The sequence below is a fragment of the Phyllobates terribilis genome, unplaced genomic scaffold (assembly GCF_046119375.1).
Source record: "Phyllobates terribilis strain yellow unplaced genomic scaffold, ASM4611937v1 Scaffold_4__5_contigs__length_816908805, whole genome shotgun sequence".
Classification (NCBI taxonomy): Eukaryota; Metazoa; Chordata; class Amphibia; order Anura; family Dendrobatidae; genus Phyllobates; species Phyllobates terribilis.
The window spans coordinates 565,368,792-565,394,828 of NW_027362764.1; the positions used below are offsets into that span (position 1 = coordinate 565,368,792).

Consider the following 26,037-nt stretch of genomic DNA (forward strand, 5'->3'; position numbering starts at 1 on the left):
AGAAGAATTAATGGAAAGTCAATGGAAAGTCTTGTGTTGGCAGTGAGAGATTACATCTTTATCTGGTAAGCCCTTCTGATACATGCACCGTCAGACATTTTATGATAAAAGATCATATTCCTCCAGACTCTTCAAAAGCTGAATCCAATGAAGGAACTCAGCCAAAACTGTTATGAGCTATTACTTTTATAGATACAAGGACTTAGAGCCAGATGGATTACTAATGTGAAAGATGGCTCCTGACTTAACCTAATACCTACAAGTTGTTTGCCTTTCCACTTCACATGTATAGACTATAGTCTGCTCCTGTCTTTTAATAATTACATTGCCTAAAAAGATTAGGTTTTCATGATGACTGATACCATTTCTCTGGTATTTTTTGTACATAATGAAATTAAAAATCAGAGATGGTGCAAGCTCCATAGACAGCTCTGTAGATATAGTGCACCAGGATAGGTGCAGTGAGCAATAGCAGATATGGGTCACTCATATAACATACTGTAACTGTAGAAGAAGAGATGGACCACACTCCGCACATCCACAACTCATACACAGATCTATTGTGGCTAAGAAAAAACTCACAAATCTGAACACGAGGTTTTGAGTTAACATTGTAATTGGATTGTATTAAACCCATCGCCACATCACGGTAAATCTCCAACTGGGACCCTGACTTTATAGGTGCAGCATGGGGGGTCAACCACTGCTGGGGTGGCACCACACTGACATGGGGCTTCATACAGTACGATCAGAAAGTCAACTAAGAACCAGTCAGTTTTGTTCATTTTTGCTTAGACACAATTGCTTAATGTATGATGGATGTGTGGTCCCTGTCTTGTTTTTCTAAAGTTGTAGCATTCTGCATACTGTCCCCTCTCTTCTTAGTAGTAGTTTGTACCAATACTCATAACATTTGGCCCAGTTGTTTTTAAATTAGCAGGACATTACAAGTCCCACCTATTTTTTTCACAGCTTTTAGTCTAAGACCATGTGGAAAGTGAGTTTTTTTGCACCTTTCACTTAGTGTTGGTGTTGTGTAGTGGCCATTGATGCTGCGGTTCTGAGCCTGTGGGTGGTGTGGCCTGGAGACATGGGGGCTTTGCTTGGCAGCATGGGTGGTATGTGACAAGGCATCGCTCACCCTGCTGATGCGATATCACTTCGGTGCTGGTCACCTCACAGAGCACATGTTTAACCCCTTACCAACATACACTGTACATGTATGGCGCAAGTTGGTAGTGGGTGTATGGAGCAGACTTACGGGGTGAGCCAGACCCATAACCAGCAGATAATGGCTCTGACACACAGCTAAGACCTGCATCCAACAGTCGTGGGTGGAGCAGCGCTCCGCCCTCAATTGTTAACCTGTTAAATGCAACTGTAAAAGAACATGCCAGCATAGGGGTGCCTCAAGCTACGAGTTCATCACATAGCACCGATGGATTGCTATGATAGCCGGGGGTCTATTGAAGTGCTTCTTTGAAACTCAGCCTGTGGCCAAGCTTCAAAGGAGACTGTGATTTTTACTATATGCAGCAACACTGTGGCATTGCTGTTTATAGCACAAGCGATCGCAGATTCAAGCCCCCTAAGGAGACTAATAAACACAGTAAAAAGTAAGAGAATATCAAAAAAAACATAAAAGGTCACATTATCCCCTTTCACCGCATTAAAAATAAAGATCATAAAAAAGATACACTTATGTGGTATGGCCACGTACATAAAAGCCCAATATATCAAAATATAAAAATAATTATCCCAATCAGTAAACACTGTAAACAAAGAAATTAAAAACGCCAAAATGGCATTTTTTTTTGTCGCCGCAACACCGAAAAAAATGCTGTAAGAGTGTTGTACCTACCCTAAAATGGTACCAATATAATGTCATCTCACCCTGCAACAAATAAGGCCTCTCTAGTTCTCGCGACTAAAAAATGAAAACGTTATGGCTCTCGGAAAATGGCAACACAATCAAAAAATTTTGTTTTTTTTTCATTTCTGATTTTTTTTACCACTAAAATAATAATAAAAAATTGGCAAATTTGATATTATCATAATCATCACGAGGAGATCATATTGCCAAGTAATTTCTTCCACACAATTTACATCGTAAAAACATTTCCCAAAAAACAATATTTGAATTGCATTACTTTTGCAATTTCACCGCACTTGGAATTTTTTCCCCCATTTTCCAGCACACTATATGGTAAAATTAATGGTGTCATTCAAAAGTACAACTCGTTCTGCAAAAAAAACAAGCCGTCATATGTCTATGTGGACAGAAAAAAAAAGTTATGGCTCTTGGAAGAAAAAGAGAAAAAAACAAAAACACAAAGACGGAAAGTGGCCATGTCGGGAAAGGGTTAAGGTTAGGGACCAACTAAGAGGATCGCCATGATGTTGCAGTGGATTTATACAGTCTGATCAGGATGTTAACCAAGAACCTCGTATCAAGTTTTGAAATTTTTGGCTTAGCCGAAATAGATCAATGTATGAGGCTTGGATGTGCAGTGCATGTCTTTTTCTGCAGTTGTAGATATGGGTCGGTCATGCACTTTTAGTATTAATCATCTATTTCCACCGATGAACCTTTAACAGCAAGTCATTTAGTGGTAGATTTGGGATGGAAAATGTGTATTGACATTAAATTCAATGGACTACACAGGCATAGTCAAAAATCCAAAGAGAACTGGAGCTGAACCCCATCATCCCCAGGATCATAGACCCAGAGATCACACTTACGGCTTGACTCATTCAAAAGTCCATCAATAGAAAATAACTTTAAAGGGGTTTTCCCCACAAGCAAAGGTAAATTTTAATCAATAGATCGTGTAATAATAATAATTTCTACAATTGGATGTGTTTAAATAAAATGTTCCTGCGCTGAGATAATCTTATAAATGTGCCCCTGCTGTGTACTGTGTAATGGCTGTGTCTGACCGTACAGGAACATGGTCTGATCATAGCACAGCTCCTGGGCAGGGGAGGAGGCAAAAGAGTATACAGACATTGCAGTACAGTATCGCTAATGATTTTCTTTGAAGAAAAACATTGTTTAAAAACAGGCAGTGAAATGTTTTACCTCACAGAAAAAAATCAGCTGTGATCCTCTGCTGTAATGTCTGTACACTCTCTTACTTCCTCCCCTGCCCAGGAGCTGTGCTATGATCAGACCATGTTCCTGTACGGTCAGACACAGCCATTACACAGTACACAGCAGGGGCACATTTATAAGATTATCTCAGCACAGGAACATTTTATTTAAACACATCCGATTGTGGAACTTATTATTATTCCAAACACTAATGATTAAAATTAACTGTTGTTTGTGGGAAAACCACATTAAGAAATATATATTTAATGAGCACAGATATATTGTTATTGTGATTAGGTGAGAATTGTGGATCTGGTTTGGTCTTTATATAATAATAATAATTTTTATAGCTCCAACATATTCCGCAGCACTTTACATTACTTTACATTTTACAGTCTTTACATTATTATACACTTCACATTATATACTTTTTAAACTATTATTAGAATCCTTTTGCTTAGAGACATTTGGCTTACTGTAGACATCCCGTCAATAAATTACACATCTTTTCTAAAAGGAAAAAAAATAAGTAGAGAGGACGAGAAGTGTAATAATAGTTATGCAATGATTTTGTGTCATCTTCACAAAAAAAAAAAACTTTCTTTAGATGAAACTTTTCATAAACCATACACTTAAAGTGCTGCACTTATAAAGATTGATGACATTTTGCTAGGATGTACCATCATGTGTGATCACAATGCATAAGCACAAGCGCTGCAGTTCCTTCAGTAGATATACTGCCAAGCTTGTCAGTGCCCTGCGTCTGGTATTGCAACTCATCCCCACTCATTTCAGAATCTCAAGACAAGACAGAGACACTTGTTCTGAGTCATTTCTATACAATATTATAGGTGCTGTTACCTCATATGACTGGTAATTTTATTTAAATGGAGTCTGTCACCCCTAAAACTCATATTAAACCACTTATATTGTATATTCATATAGGGGACATAGCTCCTGTAAAAATCATACCTGTCCTATAGATTTAATAACTGCATTTTAAATAAGGAGTCCTTGGTGCCCTCTTGGCATGGCCAAGGGCTCAGGGCACTGGTGTGCCCCCTTTCAATTACAATCCTCCACTTCTCCACTTATGTTGATTGAAAGAGTTCTCCATGGAGCGCTGCCTGAACTGAACTCCCAGCCGTGCACACACTGACACTGCAGAACAGTGCACTGAGCCCTTGGCCACATGAGGGGTGCACTAAGAGACCCTTATTTTCATATATAATATATATATGTACAGGGTGGGTCATTTATATGGATACACCTAAATTAAATGGGAATGGTTGGTGATATCAACTTCCTGTTTGTGGCACATTAGTATATGGGAGGGGGAAAACTTTTGCAGTTGGGTGGTGACCATGGAGGCCATTTTAAAGTTGGCCATTTTGGATCCAACTTTATTTTTTTCAATGGGAAGAGGGTCATGTGACACATCAAACTTATTGAGAATTTCATAAGAAAAACAATGGTGTGCTTGGCTTTAACGTAACTTTATTCTTTCATGATTTTTTTACAAGTTTGTGACCACTTATAAAATGTGTTCAAAGTGCTGCCCATTGTGTTGGATTGTCAATGCAACCCTCTTCTCCCACTCTTGACACACTGATCGCAACACCGCAGAAGTAATGCTATCACAGGCGCTTCCAGTATACATTGTTTCAGATGCTATACATCTCGTATCTTGATGGTATGGTGTGGTATATGGGGTACAAAGATAGTGGGGCCATTCTTCATCAATGGAAACCTCAATGCCACTGGATATCTGAAATTGCTACATGATGATGTGTTGCCCTCTTTATGCACTGAAGATGGCACGTTCCCTGAGTTTTTCCAACAAGATGGTGCACCACCCCATTATGGGTGTCAGGTCCGAGCATTCCTACATGAATAGTTTCCTGGAAAGTGGATTGGTCAGCGTGGGTTAGTTGAATGGCCACTAAGGTTTTCCAATCTGATCCCCTTAGACTTTTATCTTTGGGGTCATCTGAAGGCAATTGTCTATGCTGTGAAGATACAAGATGTGCAGCATCTGAAACAACGGATACTGGAAGCCTTTGCTAGCATTTCTTCGGCGGTGTTGCGATCAGTGTGTCAAGAGTGGGAGAAGAGGGTTGCAATCCAACACAATGGGCAGCACTTTGAACACATTTTATAAGTGGTTATAAACTTGTAAAAAACTCATGAAAGAATAAAGTTACGTTAAGACCAAGCACACCATTGTTTTTCTTATGAAATTCTCAATGAGTTTGATGTGTCACATGACCCTCTTCCCATTAAAAAAAAATAAAGTTGGATCCAAAATGTCTGACTTCAAAATGGCCACCATGGTCACCACCCAACTGGAAAAGTTGCCCCCCTCCCATATACTAATGTGCCACAAACAGAAAGTTGATATCACCAACCATTCCCATTTAATTGAGGTGTATCCATATAAATGGCCCACCCTGTATATGTATATATACACTGCTCAAAAAAATAAAGGAAACACTTAAACAACAGAATATAACTACAAGTAAATCAAACTTTTGTGAAATCAAACTGTCCACTTAGGAAGCAACACTGATTGACAATCAATTTCACATGCTGTTGTGCAAATGGAATAGACAATAGATGGAAATTATTGGCAATTATCAAGACACACTCAATAAAGGAGTGGTTCTGCAGGTGGGGACCACAGAACACATCTCAGTACCAATGCTTTCTGGCTGATGTTTTGGTCACTTTTGAATGTTGGTTGTGCTTTCACACTCATGGTAGCATCAGACAGACTCTACAACCCACAGAAGTTGCTCAGGTAGTGCAGCTCATCCAGGATGGCACATCAATGCAAGCTATGGCAAAAAGGTTTGCTGTGTCTGTCAGCGTAGTGACCAGAGGCTGCAGGTGCTACCAGGAGACAGGCCAGTACACCAGGAGACATGGAGGGGGCCGTAGGAGGGCAACAACCCTGCAACAGGACCGCTACCTCCGCCTTTGTGCAAGGAGGAACAGGAGGAGCACTGCCAGAGCCCTGCAAAATGACCTCCAGCAGGAGACACATGTGCATGTGTCTGCACAAATGGTTAGAAACCGACTCCATGAGGGTGGTATGAGGGCCCGATGTCCACAGATGGGGGTTGTGCTCACAGCCCAACACCGTGCAGGATGCTTGGCATTTGCCACAGAACACCAGGATTGACAAAGTCGCCACTGGCGCCCTGTGCTCTTCACAGATGAAAGCAGGTTCACACTGACCACATGTGACAGACATGACAGTCTGGAGACGCCGTGGAGAGCGATCTGCTGTCTGCAACATCCTTCAGCATGACCGGTTTGGCAGTGGGTCAGTAATGGTGTGGGGTGGCATTTCTTTGGAGGGCCGCACAGCCCTCCATGTGCTCGCCAGAGGTAGCCTGACTGCCATTAGGTACCGAGATGAGATCCTCAGACCCTTTGTGAGACCATATGCTGGTGCAGTTGACCCTAGGTTCCTCCTAATGCAGGACAATGCCAGACCTCATGTGGCTGGAGTGTGTCAGCAGTTCCTGCAAGATGAAGGCATTGAAGCTATGGACTGGCCCGTCCGTTCCCCAGACCTGAATCCGATTGAGCACTTTTGGGACATCATGTCTAGCTCTAGCCACCACGCTTGCACCACAGACTGTCCAGGAGTTGGCGAATGCTTTAGTCCAGGTCTGGGAGGAGATCCCATAGGAGACCATCCACAACCTCATCAGGAGCATGCCCAGGCATTGTAGGGAGGTCATACAGGCACGTGGAGGCCACACACAATACTGAGCCTCATTTTGACTTGTTTTAAGGACATTACATCAAAGTTGGATCAGCCTATAGTGTGTTTTTCCACTTTAATTTGGGGGGTGACTCCAAATCCAGGCCTCCATTGGTTAATAAATTTGATTTCCATTGATGATTTTTGTGTGATTTTGTTGTCAGCACATTCAACTTTGTACAGAGCAAAGTATTCAATGAGAATATTTCATTCATTCAGATCTAGGATGTGTTATTTGAGTGTTCTCTTTATTTTTTTGAGCAGTGTATATATATATATATATATATATATATATATATATATATATATACTTAGATTTGTCTTTTTTATATGTAAATTGGAATCCGTAAACTGTGTACAACAGCCAAGATTGTTATAGAGGCTAAATCCCCTATATGATTATATATAGCGGGTGAAATTAATATTGAACATATCACCAATTTTCTAAGTAAATATATTTCTAAAGGTGCTATTCACATGAACTTCTCACCAGATGTCGGTAACAACCCACTGAATCCACACAGGCAAAGAAATCAAACCATAGATGTCCATAAATTAAGTTGTGTGTAATAATGAGAAATGACAAGGGGAAAATGTATTGAACATGCTTATTGAAATTTAATTAATACTTGTAACAAAAGCCTTTGTTGGTGATGACAGCTTCAAGATGCCTCCTGTATGGAGAAACTATGCATTGCTCAGGTGTGATTCTTCCACCCAAGCACTCTTCAAATCCTGAAGGTCCCGTGGGCTCCTTCTATGAATTCTGAGCTTTAGTTCCTTCCATACATTTTCCATTGGATTCAGGTCAGGTGATTGGCCGGGCCTTTCTAGCAGCTTAGTTTTCTTTCTCTGAAACCAATTGCGAATTTCCTTGGCTGCATGTTTGGGATTATTGTCTTGCTGAAATGTCCACCCTTATTTCATCTTAATCATCCTGGTAGATGGCAGCAGATTTTTATTAAAAATGTCTCAGTACATTTGTCCATTCATCTTTCCTTCAATAACGGGAAGTTTACAAGTGCCGAATGCTGAAAAACAGCCCCACACCTGATGTTCCCACCTCCAAACTTCACTGTTGGTATGGTGTTTTGGGGGTGATATGCACTGCCTTTTGACCTGCAAACATGGTGTGTATTATGGCATCCAAACAGTTAAATTTTGGTCTCATCTGATCAGAATATATTCTCCCAGTATTTTAACAGGCTTGAATAAATGTTGTTGAGCAAACTTTAAACGCGCTTGCAAATAGTTTTCGCTTAGCAATGGAGTCTTGCGTGGAAAGAATTAATATAGGCCATGGAGGTTGAGTCCATTATTCATAGTTTTCTTTGAAACAATTGTACCTGCTGATTCCAGGTTTTTCTGTAGCTCTCCACGGGTGGTCCTTGGCTCCTGAACAACTCATCTGATAATTCTTTTCACTCCTCTGTCTGAAACCTTGCGGGGAGCACCTGGTCATGGCCGGTTTATGGTGAAATGATGTTCTTTCCACTTCTGGATTATGGCCCAAACAGTGCTCACTGGAGCCTTCAGTAGTATAGAAATTCTTCTGTAACCAATACCTTCGGAACGTTTTGCAATAAGGTTGAGAAGGTCTTGAGACAGCTCACTGGTTTTACCCATCATGAGATGTTTCTTGTGTGGCACCTTGATAATGAGACACCTTTTTATAGGCCATCAGTTGAACCAGCTTATATTATTTTTCACTAAGTGGTAGGATTGCTTTCTTATTACTGATAGATTTCAGCTGGTGTTATGACTTTACATGGCTTTTTGCACCTCTCTTTCTTCTTGTGTTCAATACTTTTTCCCTGTGTCATTTCTTATTATTACACATAATTTATGGACATCTATGGTTTGATTTCTTTGCCTGTGTGTATTGGATGGCTTGTTACTGACATCTGGTGAGAATTTCATGTCAATAGCACCTTTAGAAATATATTTACTAAGAAAATTTGTGATGTGTTCAATACTTATTTCACTTGCTGTAAGTGGTTTGAGTTTTGGAGATGACAGACCCCCTTAAAAGCTGCACAGTTTACCCTGAGCTATTACAGTATATGTATTGATAAATTGTAAATGTAGTTACACAAAATATATTTTAACCTCATAAAAAGGTTTACTAAATGCAAGTAAAGTGATTCCATGTACAGCTATTAAAGGGTTTGCCTCACAATGACAATAGCATTGCATGTGCCCTATACATTTGGATGCCAAAGGCTCTGGTTCTGTTGGTACCCAGCAATACATGGTCATCTATGCGAATCTCTCGTGTATTCTACATTTCTCTGCAGTGGTCAAAATTGGCCCGGCTGTAGAGAAATATGTCTTTCCTTGCCGTGGCTGAAATATATGGATGGATTCATTTAATCAACCAGTTTTCAAGGGTGACTATCCCTGGGAGATACAAGAACAAGCAGTCGCTTCCCTGGTAATGACAGCTGATTATCAGAAGTCAGTACGTCCGAACCTGCAGTGATCAGATGATTCCCTGACCAGCTTCTATTTAACAATATTCATTAGATAATCCATTAAAGAAATAATATATCTATCTAAAACATCCTAGATATACGGTAATACTAGATAGATGATAACGGGAAAAACATTTCTTCCTTTTTTCACTTTGTTAACAGAGGAGCTTGTTTTAAATGGAGAGAACACAATGATGGACACTTGAAGCTTTGAAGTTCATTGCCAATTATTTTCCGTACTGATATTTACATCGCATCCTTTGTGGATATAATTGGTGCATCATTAGATGTGGAACCATCAAAACAAGTCAATCTTTCCCTGCTAGCGTCATGTTAATTGCCACACACTGGTCAAAGGATTGGGATGGCTGAAAACAGGCACAGGGCACAGTATTTATCCGGATTCTGACAGAACTGTCTATTCTAACAGAACTGTCTAGCATCCTTGCTTTAGAAAATTTCCGCCAGCAATTCAAGTGCATCCTTTAGGCATCCATTTGCATAGCGAGGGACAAAAATAAATATTTCAGTAACCTTTGTTCTCTTCTTTTTTTTTTTTTGCTGTCAAAACTGACGTTTTTGACTTGGCAGAAGCATTTGTGACTTTTGAGTCCCACCAATTGTCGGGTGTTTGATTGACAGGTGAAAAGTACAGTTTTCTTGCTCTCCCTCTTCACACACTAGTCTGCCTCATCATAAAAACGTCTTGTGTGTGCATTACATAAAAGCAGAGTCTTCTTTAATCAATTAATGGCTCTCTATATGTTCTGTACATATTTGAAGCTACCAGTCCTCGCTAATGTCTTTGGATATATAAAGCTCCATGTTGGAGAAGTAGAAAGTGCTTTAGTGGTTGTATAGTTCTGCTCTTTGGATTGGGATAATTTCCTCATTATAATGCCAGTCAGAAAGCAGCCAAACAACAGCTAAGTTGGGCGAAGTGACGGCTTTCCTCCTGATTATTGCCTGACAGTTTAGACTGCTCCATTCTTTGTCAGTAGACTTCCAATGTAGTCAGGTAAAGGTCCCTTGTTAGGCAGGGAATGGTTCCTACAGAACAAGCAGCATATAATTGTAAGGAATTTGCATTCAAATAAATGTTGCTTTTTAAATTACACCTGTTTGCTTCTCTTATAATAGGCTTCACGAAAAGAAATGCAGGCAAAAAAGCAAAAAGCAATTAAAGTGACCATTATGCGACTTCCACGATATTGTCCTTGAACAATCCATTCAAATCGGCGCATGAACATAAGAAAGAGTTGTGAGTTATAATGTATTCCAAAGAAATGACTGACTCATGTATGTCGCTGCTGACAGCGGTTTATGTTCTTAGATGCACATGATCGTGCACAGCCACGATCCTAGCTCCATCTAGTACTTGGCACATTTACCGTAAGGACATACCCCAATACTAATGAAGCTCCCATCCAAGTGGCTTGCTTGTCCCAAAATGTACTGTATTTGAGCTGCAACTGATAAATATTTAAAGGAGTATTCCCATCTTGGAAAGTGATGGCATTATTATATGATAGGGCAATCACTTTATGATAAGTGTGAGTCAAACTTCTGAGATCCCCACTGATACTGAGAAAGAAGAGGATGCACATGTGGGGAAGTAAAAGGAAACAGCTGTGGTTCCCTGTATAGCTGGATGGCCGAGAGCATGGTTGCGCAGGGCCAATGTAGTATGGAACACAGCACACACCTTCCATAGAAAACACAATTAGACATTGAGGAATGCTTTACATTCATGATCTAGTTCCAAGAACGCTTGATCTACTACTAACATCCTCCATAATTCTCCCAGTCCTATCTCCAAGACTCTTCTCGTGTTGCACCAGGTCTCTGGATGCACTACCCAGATGATCCGATTATTTCCCATGGTTCACAATTTTAAGCAGGCCCTAAAATCACATCTTTTTACGCCGATCTATATCACATCACCTCACTAAGGTCAGTTTTCTCAGTTCTCTCATCCTACATTTTTTATCCAGAATCTGGTCTTTTCGATCCTCTGTTTCCATACCAGTGTTTGTGTTCTAATCCATTTCAAGCCTGGAGTAGTCATAACATGTAAAAATACAACCAGATACTGGATTCAACACGCAGGTCCAAAAAGACGAACAAGTATAATGAAAAGAATCAGAAGAATCATAAATATTCCAGATCCTTCTGAGTCTCATTCGAAAATGGCATTGGAAAATGTATCAAAATTGACACCAAAACTGCAAGTTTGAATATGGCCTAAATTATCTCATTATTACAAAAAAAAGAACACACTTGATGGGGTATCCATTAGGATCATTGGAACAACAGGTCCATAAAACTGGGGTGAGCACTACAGCTGCTTCCATGTTTATCCTACACATGTACAACAGTCCATCTATACACAGTTAGGTCTAGTATTGTGATTGTAGGAATGAGCTGCTGCCAAGGTGAAAAGACTTTTGCTGTGCTGATTCCCCATGGTCCAGGATTTGGAGACCACATTGCCTATAACCTCTCCCAAGGATCAAGCCATCATTTTGTTTAAAAAAATTCTTAAGGAAAATTAGCACACTGATTAATAAATAAAGAGAACTTTGCTCATCGTGTAGACCATTTTAAAATTTGACAAATTACCAGTAGTTGCAGAATTGTAATAATAATGTCAATATTAATATATTACATTTGTAACTAATTGAATGCACATTTATATGTATTAAAATACAGGATGTTTCCCATTGATAAATAGCAAAGAACCGTTAAAAAAAATTGTAACTTACATCATACAAGGTAATAATGCCATAGGTCTGTGCAGGCTCCCTCCACTGTAGAAAAATCTTCTCCTCAAATGTGCTGCTTTGAATTGACTCTAAAGGTACCGCCCCCGGCACTAAAAAGACAACAATCAGCATGTAACATGGCCATTTAAAATACTAGCGCTATTATTTATATAGGCTAACAGTGTCCCAGTCTATACAGTAAAGCCGAGAATGTGTCAGCAAAAAGAAAATACATGCCATTTACTGCTTAGTGTGAAAACTGGAATATTTCAAGATATTTCTATATAGAAAGTCAAATACAAAACAATAAAAACACCAGCAAAACTTCAAAAACATGTTTAGAATAAAACCCTGATTTTAACTATAGGGCGTTATCTAATGACACATTCTCTTTAACCCTTCACTTTTTTATGTATTTTTTAAATTTAACTTGTCACACAGAACCTCAGTACTGATTTGTATAAAGATAAAAACAACCTGACAAGTGGTGATCTAGTGAGACCCAGCAGCATGGCTATATGACCGGTCAGTAGGTGATCATCACTAGTGTTGAGCGAATTTGTTCGGCATTTCAAATTCGAGTTCGTGTTCGGGGTTCCAGCTTGTTCGCGCCAAAAAATCGTCTCCGCCAATGAACATCCCTGATTTGCCCCGCTGTCACGCAGATTATCAGGTGATGAAAAGGGACAATCAAAAGCTCTAAAAGGTGTATAGACATTAAGGGGTCCGATTGAGGTAACAGATGACTGAGTATGTGTATTGTTTCATGTTGCAGCCATAGTCTTTGTCAAATGTAACTCACTAGTGTTGGACACTATAGCCAGGGCATAGGGTTGGTAGGGTTGGAGCAGTAACAGCTGACACACATCTTATTCTGATGTATAATATACTCAACCACAATAGTAATGCATCCCACAACTAAGGTTCAGTGGTGTCTAGTTAAATCCAGTAGTGTTCTCATTTGACAGCTGTCTGTGATAGCCAGGGCCAATACAGGCTTTCTCTACTATATACATTGTTTTAGGCTGTGTGCCCACGATGCATTTTTTAAGCGTTTCCGCAGCGGCAAAAACGCTGCGGAAAAGCTTAAAAAACTCATGGTAGAAGGCCTGCCATGTTCCCCAATGATAATACGCATGTGCTGTGCACATGCTGCGGAAATTTCTGCTGCGGATTATCATTGCGGAAAAAAACGCAGCACTAACAATTATTTTGCAGAAGTGCTGCGTTTTTGCCGCCATTGACTTGCATTAGAGCGCATGTATTCCGCTTAACTAGATAAGCACCTGTGGGGGGCCGTGAGGATGGGGTTTGGGAAACACTGGACTACACTCTGATGATATCCGAGTGCAGTCCGATGTTTCACACGGATCATAGACATGTATGGGGGCGCGTGATGCGATCATCGGAGCCACTTGCAGCATGTTGTGATTGTTTTGTCATGCAGACTCTGCATTAGAAAACAATCACAGATCTGCACTGCCCCATGATATAACACTGGGCTCAGTGCTATCAGATAAAGCATCGTATAGTACTCGGCCGTGTTATATGGCAGTGTGAGCAAACCCTAAAAGAGAGAATGTATAGAGACAGAAGGATCTGTCCAGCAGGAGCAATCGTCATGAGATCACTAGTATTATAACACCCTCACTAGATTTGCCAACAACGGGGGAGTCCACACAAGTTAGAGGGGCACTACTTGCATATTAGACTTTATTGAGGGTATCTTAGAATTCAGTTGTCTATTTTCCTGGACAACTTATCTGCATGTCCCATAATCAAATTAATAGAGCAATCTTGGCAAGTAATCTTCCAGAATATACTTTAAGGCTATGTGCCCACGATGCAGAAATGAAGCAGAAAATTTCTGCAGCATTTCTGCATCTCCCTGGCAGAAAAAACACATGCAGATTGTGTATGCATTTTTCCTGCAGAATACATGCGGATTCACATGCGTATCCATATGCGTTAACGCATGTGTTTCCGCATGCGGACTGACAAGCACTTTCCAGGCGATAGCATCACTTGGAAAGTGCTTGACAACTAGGTCACACTGTATAAATCCATGCAAACGGCATGGATTTATATAGTGTGACCGTAAAAATAAAAAAATAAAGCTATACTTACCCCCGATGCCCCGCCGCGTGTGCTGTCGCGCTCGTCCTGGCTTCTTCCGGGTTGCCGGCACATCGCGAGACAGCCTGCGGTCACATAACCTCGACGTCATCTCAGGTCCTGGAAGGTAAGCGCTGCAGGGGCCGCCGGACAGGTGAATATAAACTTTTTTATTATTTTATTCTTTTTTTTACAGGTACAATGGTACCCAGGTCTGGATGAGAGTCTTCTCTCCTCCAGAACTGGGTACCATCCGCACATTGAACCGCATATAATCCGCGTGTACAAATGTACAGACACGGATTATATGCGTCTTAATGCAAGTCAATGGCGGCAATTCCGCTGCGCTTGCGCAAAATTAATGAACATGCTGCGGATTTATGAGCGCTGCAGAAACGCTGTGGAAAAATCCGCAGCATGTGCATTGACATTGCGGAATGCCATTGGGGACCATGGGGTGCGGATTACCAAGCGTTTTTGATGCGTTTCCGTTGCGGAAATTCCGCAGCAGAAACGCATGAAAAACGAATCGTGGGCACACAGCCTTACTGGATTTTTATAATGCACCAAACATCATATGGATATAATGCAGTGTAAAAGCTTTCTTTGCCCAATAGTTAGTGTTAGCAGAAAATGTAAGCTAAATAATATTTACAATTGAAATCTACTATGCAGGGTTCAGATGGACGTATTTCATGGTTCATATACGGACCACAATGCCCGAACTTACTGTGAGTCTCCTAATCTGAATTGGCAGCCTCATGGGCATATATGAGCTTGTATGTTTGGGTCGGGAGAACCACTGTCAGCCCGGGCACTGCAGCCAATGTACAGACAGTAAAATACACCCAGCAGAACCTGACCCCAGGACACAATAGACAAAAATACAGGCAAGGTTTTGGGCACATTGTGTCCCTATAGGTCTGCATTGTGGACCTGTATGGAGCCTCTTAGTCTGTAAGCTCCATATGATGTTCAGCTCTATTCACCTGTGCATCAGGATGGAAAATAGCTCTATAATACAGCATGCAAAGGAGCAGATCACAATTCTTTCATACTATACATTTAGGAACAGTACACATTCTGATTATTTGTATTTCCACAAGAACTTACCATCTTCATCTGTCTGCACTACTAGTTCCTGGCTTTCCTTCCGGCCCTCTGGATTCATGAGCACGAGTTTGACGCTGACGTTGGTGTAAGGAGTCAGCTTTGTGATTGTGTGCTGGGGATGGGAGCTCTCCGTATCCCAGCTCACTTCTTCCCGGACTTGCTCCTGCCCTCCAATCTGGTACCTATACTGAATAGTCAGGTTGTATCTGTGGCACCGTGTAACATTGTATCCAAATGGCTCCCAGCGAATAGTTATTTCTCTGGACTTTATTTCAACCACCTGCAGCTTCCGGGGACCATGCATGGGATCTGTAAGCAAGACATAGGAAATAGATATGTATGTATATATTATTCAATATAACAAGTTAGACAAATATCTAAAAATATTATAATAACTCTTGTCTCTTATTCCGGGCCTGTCATATGCATACTTGCATGTAGCCTGGATGACCAGGTGACTACACTTCCAATTCCAATATTGCCAATTATTATGTCAATCAATTCCCAGTTACCTATAAGTCTCGCATACAGCTGAAAATAAGCGTGGGCTATCAATAAGTAAAGAACTATCAACAAGCAAAGAAAGAGGAAGCCTCCGTTCTTGGAAATAAGCAGGAAATCTGCCATATGCTAGAAACGTGCTAATAAGAAACGGCAGTCGAGGTTCCAGAGAGAAAGTTTACTTTTTCTGGAATTGTTTTAGCCGCCCGTCACTGTGCCGTGAGTGATAGATTTCTATTTTCTATTAATTTAGTTATAGGTTACAAAGCTGTTTTTTTACTGTGCCCCAGTTTATTTGATAAACTGGCGGTGTCTCTTTTGGAATTATCTCCATTTATGATAGGCCCCATTGGCATGAATCATGAGGTCAACGGAGACACTCCAGGTCCACTGATTCATGATAAGAAAGCCAGATTGCTTCCCTGCAGAGTGCAATGTCTGTCATGCCTGAAGTTCAGTCAGGTAATGCCTATCAATTCCCCAGACTGAGCCTGCAGCATCCGACATACACCAGTGCTTCCCTCCTGCCAGATAAAGCCGGGTATCAAGCAGTGAAGCCTGACAAGTGCGGTTCTGACCCGAGGGAGTCGCAGGCCCATATTTAGCCGGTGGCACTTCTGAATTCTGTTTAATCACAGATCCTAGCTGTTTCTATTCTTGCTATATGGCACAGGAACTGACTGATAGAATCAGTTTCCATCGCTGCTACAATTCATAGTTCATTTCTTCTGAATTTACACTTTACCTTCTATTACAACGTGGTGTTTTTTACTCATGAAACTCAATTTCTGCATCTCTGAGACATTTAAGGTGTAATCTGAGGATACTGCCAATGATAATCAAAACCTGGTTTAGGAATAAAAGATCTTGTTGCAGGGGCTCGGTTCCTCTTTAGTTTGTGTGCTGGCACTGTGCAGATATATAAATATGCAAACCAGGGGCGCTTCGCTTTTTTTTCCCTTCCTTTTATTCGCTAAGTCTTTAATTTACTTCCAAAACATGGATTTAATGGCAGAGAATGAGAAGTCGCCAACTCTTCAGCAATGACCAAATAATTCTCTTTGTCTCAAAACTAACCTGGGCCAGTCACCTTTCCAGAGCTACATTAAAATGCCAGGCATAACCATCCCATTGTTTTCTGCACTGCCATGCACAGTGATATCGCATAGAGGTTGGCTCCTGGCTGCCGTGTATCACGTGTACAGCATATGCCGTCACAAGCCATGAAATATGTGCCCTGACAATACATTTGACAAAAGGTACAGATAACATTTTTAGTGTCGCATTTTGCTTAACAGAGTGGTTCAGTGGCAAAGTATATGTTAAAGTGTATTGTGGCTACAGTATAACTAGACAATTTAAGGGTTAAGCTATAGAGGCTGATTGGAATAGGCTGTATTCACAAGTAAGGAGTTTTTTTTACAGCAAAAAATTTGAGGAAGATCAATGGCAAAAAGAAACACATATGAATACAGTGTAAGGCCATGTTCACACATGTTGGGTTTTTCAGCGTCACAAGTCTGCAGCAAAACCTAATCTCTGGCAGCTGCGTCAAAACGCAGGTTTTGTTGCATTTTTTTATGCTTTTTTTGTGCGTTTTTTTCACTGTCCTTTTGTCTCTATTTATGCATGTACATAAAGTTCTGTAAAAAAAAGAACTTCATTCTATTTTGCCATAAAAAACGCTGAAAAAATGCAGAAAAAAAACGCTGATGCAAATTTTGGTGCATTTGTGATGCGTTTTTTTCACCACCCATTACTTCCAATTGGTGAAAAAAAGCTGAAAGAAGTGACCTGCTCTATTTTCCAAAAACCCAATGAACGCACAAAATACGCAAAAAAAAAAAAAAAACATGATGTGTGAACAGAGAATTCTGGTATCTCATAGACTTTGCTGCTACTGCAAAACGCAGCTGAGAATTTGCATAAAAATCTGCAGCAAAAAAACGCTGAAAAACCCAACATGTGTGAACATAGCCTTAGGTCTCATATACACAGCAGTGCCCAGTGCATAGAGTCTGTGCAGCTATCTATATGGCAGAGCCTGCAGGCTGTTATGCACTGCACTATAAACACACAGACCCGGTTGCTACTGCTTTTTAAAGAGTGTTATTTCTCATCCTGGTGCTGGATTCACAGCTATACTGCTCACTACTGCTGTGTAATGTCCTCTACATAGAGAAAAGAGAGCAGGAATTGCTCATTTCCCTGTGTACTGTGTTTGGGAGACATCATTGCAGCTAGTGGTTCCCCAGTAGATCAGAGGCAAAGAAAAATTAGAGATGGAGTCAGCAGAGGGGAAAACAAGTGAAAAATGCAGGATATATGTACTGGAATGGCCCAAAACACAAGTGCTATTCCTTATGTACAATCACAAAAGACTTTTATTCTAAAAAGTAACCTGAAACTACAGAGACCTTGTACCTGAAGAAGAGACCATGCTTACTACTATTTTATCATACATGAAGGTCTATAGATACCTGGGAAATAACACTGCTACCATTTGCTACTTTGTTACTTCATCAATATGTTTCAATACACTGCTTCACGGGATAAATTTTTCAGAGGGTGTATTATAAAGGAAACCTAATTTATTAAAATAGCAGTTTTGCCACTTGGTTAAAACATTATGATATCCCAATATATTGTGTCACTAGTCTAACATAGTATAATGTATTTATCCAAACTGTTGTTAGAGTAGGTTTTTGGCACTTGCCAGTGTTCAATTTCTGACACATTTGGGGCATATTTACTATATACAGTGCTCAACATAAATGGGTACAACCCCTGTAAGATTTAAATCACTATCTCAATGAACACACAAATAATTTCCAAAATTTTGACAAGACTGAGTTTCATAGAACATTTCTTTAACCCATAACATGAAAGTAAGGTTAATAATATAACTTTCAATATAAATTCTCAAGTTTTACTCAAATTAGTTAATTCAAAAATGAATATACCCAACCCAAAAACAACTACATCTAGTATTTTGTATGACCTCCATGATTTTTAAGGACAGCACCAAGTCTTCTAGGTATGGAATGAACAAGTTGGCAACATATTGTAACATCAATGTTTTTTCATTCTTCAAGAATGATCTCTTTTAGAGCCTGGATGCTGGATGGAGAGTGATGACAAGTGATTGTCTCTTCAGAACTCCCCATAGATGTTCTATTGGGTTCAAATGAGGATAAATACTTGGCCACTAAATCACTTTCATCTCGTTCTTAAGAAATGCAACAGTGGCGTTCGATATATGTTTTGGATCATTGTCATGTTAGTAAAGTGCACATCTACCAAAGGCACAGAGTGATGGTAGCATCTTCTCTTTCAATATAGAGCAGTACATCAGTGAATTCATTATACCATCAATGAAATGCAGCTCCTCGACAACAGAAGCAATCATGGAGCCCCACATAAGGAAACTGACACCACGTTTTATTGTAGGCACCAGACATTTTGAAAAAATGCACGTCTACCAAGGACACAGAGAGATGGAAGCATCTACTCTTTCAATAAAGAGCAGAACATCTGTGCATTCATGATACCATCAATGAAATGTCGCTCCCTGACACCAGCAGCGCTCATGCAGCCCCACATACAGGACATTGCCACCAACATGTTTTACTGTAGGCACCATGTATTTTTCTTTGTACTCCTCACCTATGTGACATCATACAGTTTTAAAGCCATCAGTTCCAATACCATTTATCTAGGTTTCATCACTCCAGAATATACAGTTCCAGTAGTCTTCACACTTTTCAGCATGGGCCCTGGCAAATTGTAAGTGGGATTTTTTGTGCATGGGCTTTAGTAGAGGCTTCCTTCATGGACTACACTCATGCATGTAATTTCTTTGCATTGTACACCGTATTGCTCCTAAGACTTTCATTGGGATGTAGTCATTTTTGAAACATGGTCTTGAATGAATTTGATAAGAAAAGTTGTTTTTTTGGTTTGCAAAATAACAAATCTTGTTTGCAATGGAATACATTTATGGTAGTAGTAATATAGTATCCTACAGAAAATGTTGATTATTAAGGGAAACTACAGGTTTTCTGACAAATCTGTTGGAGTGTACTCGTTTATGCAGAGCACTGTGTAATACCGCTATACGTATCGATACATTTAGAGAATAGCAGCAGAAATCGTTTCTAATAAACATGGCTCACTCTGGCATGTTTCATCTTATTGGCCCAATTTTTATATGGCCAGAAAGCACTTAATTTTTCACATCTGAAAAGAGTAAAATTAAAACTTTATGTTGAAACATTTACAACATAAAATATCAATTAAACACTATTGTTCTCAATATACCGTAATATTGTGTTTAATGAGCTGGCAATGAACCATGATATCTGTAGACCATGTCCTCAGCCCAAAAGCTTTTTACATAGATACAGGCCTATATGTGAACTAAGAACAATGCTAGGCGGCAGCAAGTGCTATTTTCTCCTAAACAGATGGATATCTATTCTGCTTGCGAAAAACGAAATTACTCAAGAACAAAGTAAATTCTGTAATTTGAGGAGCCAGCTATCCACCCCCTCTGAAATGGTAATTATTGGTACCTGTGCCTATAATCTGCACATTGATGAAACACCTGGCTGTTTCATACTGCGGCACATAGACTAAAAACTTTTTCCGTTTGGTAAATGCACTATTTCTTTTTTTATTTTCTTGATGGAGCCGCATAGATTATACATTTTCAGCAGTTTTTCCTACTTCTTCATAGTCCCAACGAGACAGTAAATAGAAATGATGTAAAACAAAACAGATTAGAATGAAAAAATAAGACTCCTGTAAAAATGACATACCTCTGTGTGATGCAATCACTCTATAATAACCCCTTTCATTTTCAAATCTACTTAGACATCAGTAGAGAAAACGTTCCGTGCTACAAGTGCACATTAGGCTCGCATTCCTTGACAGCCTAATTCTAGAGAAGTCTGAAGACAGACAACCATGTGCATAAGTAATTTAATTCTTTTTTTTTTTGCTATGGAGCAGGCATGTTTCTTGGTGATAAATGAAAAGTGGAGGAGTGCAAAGATACATTTTAATTTTCCCCATCCTCTAGCAACAGTTTCCTTCAATCGCGCTCCAGGTGCCATTGGCAGATATGCAAATCAATATTAACTAGATACAGTAGGTAGTTGTAAAATACATTTCCCAACTATGCAAAATGTTCCTACTGAAGCTTAGAATATTGTTCCAAATACACTGGCAGCATAACACCATAAGTATAATAGTATGAAGAACGTACAAGTCACTGAGCAGCTTAGTACTAGGATTGCAAAAACATTCGCTGTCTATACTGATAGGCCAATGAAAGGAAAAGTAGAGTGATGTCCAATCATCACTGGACAATGCAAACGTTATGAATAAAGCGGGATCCACTAAGGGGAGCAGTGAATTGTGGTGTTTAACTCAACGGCTATCTTCCTTTTCCCAGAAAAAAAAATACATTTGAGTTCGGTTGGTAAAAAAAAAGAGGTGTTTAAGTCCATCACCCAGGACTGCGTCAAAATGTTAGAGAGTAAGGAAATGGCAGGGGAATAAAGAAAGCGCAATAAGGTGTCTTCCAGATTAACGCAGTGATCAGAGGTGGTGCGGCTCACCTGATATGGTTGTGTGAGACACAATTCTGAAAGAACATCAAATATGGTTCCAGCTGCTGAAGCGTCTCAGGTTGGTAGATTCAACGTGGTAATGATAGTAGTAGAGAAATAGCAGGTGATGTGCGCAACACTAGCTCAGTGCATTGGTACTCTGTCCAGGTTTTGCGCAGATCACCCGCTATTTCCCTACTACTATCAAACTTTTGAGTCTCACCATATAGAGAGATGGCCAACTATCTTTATCAAGTGTGTTCATATTTGGTAAGACAGGTGAGTAACGCTGTAGTGAGTGACTCTAGTAATGCACAAGCGCTGAGTCCCTTCTCACTATAAACGTGCATAGGGAGAAAGCTATCAATCAGGTTCTGGAGGGCGAGGTTAGCCAACAACTCATAAATACCGGGGTCTCAGTATTTGTATATTATATCGAGAAGACTCAAGAACTGCAATTAATAAATGTAGGTTTCTGTAAATCCACACTACACACTCATATAAGCCACAGCCTGTCTGTTGCTATCTTATATTGCCATTAGAGACTACCTTATGCTGTCCTGATTTTCTACTTATACACACAATTTAATTCCTACTACAAGTACAAATTCTTCCAGTTCATTGCAAAACTGATAGCCATCTTCCAAAACTGCTTCTGGCTTCATGGGGAGCGCCTCTGCGTATGACCACAATGAGCCTTTTAGGACACAAGACTGAAAAATGCAGACAGGACGGAAGAAGCAAAAGGGTGCCTCAATCAGGAAACTGTTGCACATTGTATTTGGTACATGACGCATGTTGTTTTGTCACTGAGCATACATGTTGCATGGACATTACAAAGGGACAACTAGAGATAACACTGATATATGCAGATAAACACAATTTGAACCGACATTTCCATATAGGTAAAATGTTTACCAAAGGGATTGTTGTATTGGAGCGCGTTGCCTAGTCAGCAGGAAAGGTATGAATGGCTCCTTGAAATGTTCTAACCAATAAATTTTACATTACCGGGACTCTCACTGAAGATATAAATTATGCTTAAAGAAGCACCCCCATCAAAGATTTTATCCTCTTATATAGCACTGTGAACTTACAATTGCTCATTTTGCCTTTCTACCCAGCTAACTCTTCTCTTTTCTCTGATCTATGTAGAAACAGGAAGTGTATTGTGCCTGCAGAAATCTTTCCCCTCTTTAACTCCTGACCCAGCTGCTCCCTCCTCCCCTCTGCCATTTACTTTTGCAGTGACTGATGAGTCATACAAGGAAAATTGACCTACTGTTTCTACATAGAGCTTAGAAAGATTCAGCTAGTCTCATTTCAATCAGTGACCATAGAACTAATGGAAAAGAGGATAATTAGCTGGGTAGTAAGGCAAAATGTGCAATCGTACGACACCCAGCTTTCCATGTGTGTGATCTATCTTGCCATTCCTGTCTGCACTAACCTGGTATGTTTGTAAGCTGACCACAGCACGACCCCTGTTCAACACTTTTCTTTTCTTTATGGCCAGTCTGTCTTAAGGCCCCGTCACACATAACGAGATCGCTAGCGAGATCGTTAGTGCGTCACGGTTTTTGGGATCGCTGGAGAGTCGTTTCGTGATCGCTGGGGAGCTGTCAAACATGCAGAACTTACCAACGATTTCGGCCGCCCCAGCGATCTAACTAACGATCTCGGCGGTCGTTGGGACGCTTTCACACAGCAGCTATTTCAACGATCCTCACCTTGATAGGGACTGTACTGTGTCACAAAGGCGTGCATAAAATCACTTTTCCGCGCCCCCTCATCTCCGATTGGTGGACGCTACTGCGTGCTGACTGGGCTGCCTTGGTTTAACATTGCTACTGAGTCTCCGGTCAGACGGGAACACTGGTGTGTGCATTGTTCTTGTACAGATGTATGGATGTCCATATATTTATATGAATATATATATATAGAGAGATGTAAATGGCCATTTATGTGTATGCATATCTGTATGTTTTAGAGTATGTATGTGTATATATAGTTATCTGTATACGTATGTGTATATGAGTGTGTGTGTATATATTTATGTACTTAAAAATATGTATGAGTACATGGATGAATCTGAGTAGTTGCCCACTATAGGTTCTGATGCTGCCAAGGAACAGCACCAGGACCGTTAAAATACAGGCAGCAGTTGTCGCGGCAGGTCTTCGCATCATGGGTGTTTCTGCCACGTCCCACTGGTTGAAGGCCTGCAATTGCAGGATCGTTTGCACACCATTCACCGAGCTCCACTTCCCCATTGGCTAGGTCCACAGAGTCCACGAAGCCAGGCGGACAGTACGTAATTGCATCACGTCGACGAAGAAAGTTGTGAAGCATGCAACAGGCCAAAACAACAGAGTCTATTAATTTAAGCTTCATGTTAATTGGCGTGTGAAAAACTCTGAAGCGGTTGGCCAGGACAGCGTGTCAGAAAACGTGCTGTGTGGGTGTGTGTGCACGAGACCCCTAAAATATCTGCCCAAGCAAAAGCATATATATACAGATAGAAGCCAAGCCCTCCCTCCCTGAAGAGCAATGATAGCAGATAATTGGTAGATGTCCTATAAATGAATTAAAAATAGAAACTCATTTGAGACCCGCTAAAGATGTCTGATTTCTTCAAAGTGGAGTCACAGCCGGAGAACGCTGGTGGGATCCGAAAACAAGGAAGCAGTAGCGACTAGTAATCGGGGACGAGGGGCGTGGAAAAGTCCAATTTATACACGCCCACGTGTCTCAGTTCTGAATCGCTAACGAGGTCGTTGGTAAGGTGTCAAATACAGCGATGTACACTGACCAGTGGGAGCGCAACGACCCAGGAATGGTCCAGGAAGCTTTGTAACGATCAGCGATCTCACAGCAGGGGCCTGATCGTTGCTACCTGTCAGACATAGCGAGATCACTAGCGAGATCGCTATTGTGTCACGAAAACCGTGACGCATCAACGATCTCGCTAGCGATCTCGTTATGTGTGACGGGGCCTTTACTTTGCTTGTGTTATATCCAGCATCTGGGCCAATTTGTACTTATCTGATAAAGATGGGTTGGAGGCCTCTCCCCTCTCCTTAACACCTGAATGCATTTGCTAGCATATCCAATGGGGGAAATAAGTATTTGATCCCTTGCTGTTTTTGTAAGTTTCCTCACTGACAAAGACATGAACAGTCTATAATTTTAAGGGTAGGTTAATTTTAACATTGAGAGATAGAGTATCCCAAAAAAAATCAAGAAAATCACATTGTATAAATTAGATAATTGTTTTTGTATTTTGCAGTGAGAAATAAGCATTTGATCCCTCTGGCAAACAACACTTAATACTTGGTGGCATACATCTGTGACCTAGTCTCCTGGTACTTACCTGCACGCAACCTCCGATCCTCACAAGATCTCCTTCTCTACTCACCTCTTATCTCCTCTTCCCACAATCGCATACAAGTTTTCTCCCTTGCATCCCCCTACTCTGGAACTCTCTACCCCAACACAGCAGACTCTCGCCTACCGTGGATATCTTCAAAGGGAACCTGAAGACCCACCTCTTCCGACAAGCCTACAACCTGCAGTAACCCTCGCTCCACCATATCACTGCACGACCAGCTCTACCCTCACCTACTGTATCCTCAGCCATCCCTTGTAGATTGTGATCCCTCGCGGGCAGGGTCCTCTCTACTCCAGTACCAGTCGCTGTATTGTTCAAGATTATTATAATTGCTTGTGCATTGTATATCCCTTTCACATGTAAAGCACCATGGAATAAATGGTGCTATAATAATAAATAATAATAATTGTATGTACACAGTGCTATATAATATGATGATTGCCTTATATAAGAGGATATAACATTTGATGGGAGGAGTGCTTCTTTTATATGTCGAGGTATCCGAATCAGACAACAAAAACACGTAAATTTCCAAAAAAAGAGTTTGACCGTGAAAAATATCTAGAAAAAAGCATTAAACAACACAGAGAACAAAAACAAACACATATATCTTAGAAATAAGGTGTACAAATGTGGGTGCAAATCTTCAGGAGACAAGTCCGCCCTTGCAACTCAAAGCCTTCAGAAAACACTTTAGGAAATGAAAAACTGTTGTCGTGTTTTTTAACTTCAGGGCTTAGCCAACTATTATTTGCTCATAAAGCTGTTTCTATGGAGAGCCCTGCATTTCCATTAATCTTGTGAATATATGCCATATTGATTGCAACCATGGAACACAAAAAGCTTTCTGACAGGTAACTAAACAAAAAAGAACACATGCACATCAGGGTATAAAACTGGCTCAGAAAGAGAACGTAGAATTATGAAGTCATTAACGGCTGGGGAGCTTCAGAAAGCTTGCATGACACTTTGATACTAACGTGAAATTACTGAACACAAATTCATATGTTCCATAACATTTTTCTACAACTTGGAGGTATAGTAAACATATTTTACTGGCTACAGCAAAAACATAACGGTGACACCTGTATCAGGGTCTCCAAACTACTACATGCAGTCAGACTGAAGAACATTGGGCCCACCAGAGGATTTGATTCTGAGGGCCTACCTTTCTCCCCCACTCAAGAGCCCCAT

General features: G+C 40.5%; 1 protein-coding gene across 5 annotated transcripts in view; it reads right to left on the reverse strand.

The window, feature by feature from the left end:
* Positions 1-26,037, reverse strand: part of PTPRM (protein tyrosine phosphatase receptor type M) — an 810,930-nt gene that overhangs the window by 417,620 nt on the left and 367,273 nt on the right. For all 5 annotated transcript variants that reach the window (XM_073679060.1, XM_073679055.1, XM_073679056.1 and 2 more), the window contains exons 8-9: positions 15,337-15,645; positions 12,109-12,218 (exon numbers count right to left, since the gene is read on the reverse strand). In XM_073679060.1, coding sequence (XP_073535161.1) covers positions 12,109-12,218; positions 15,337-15,645 — 419 coding nt within the window. The remainder of the gene's footprint in view (positions 1-12,108; positions 12,219-15,336; positions 15,646-26,037) is intronic.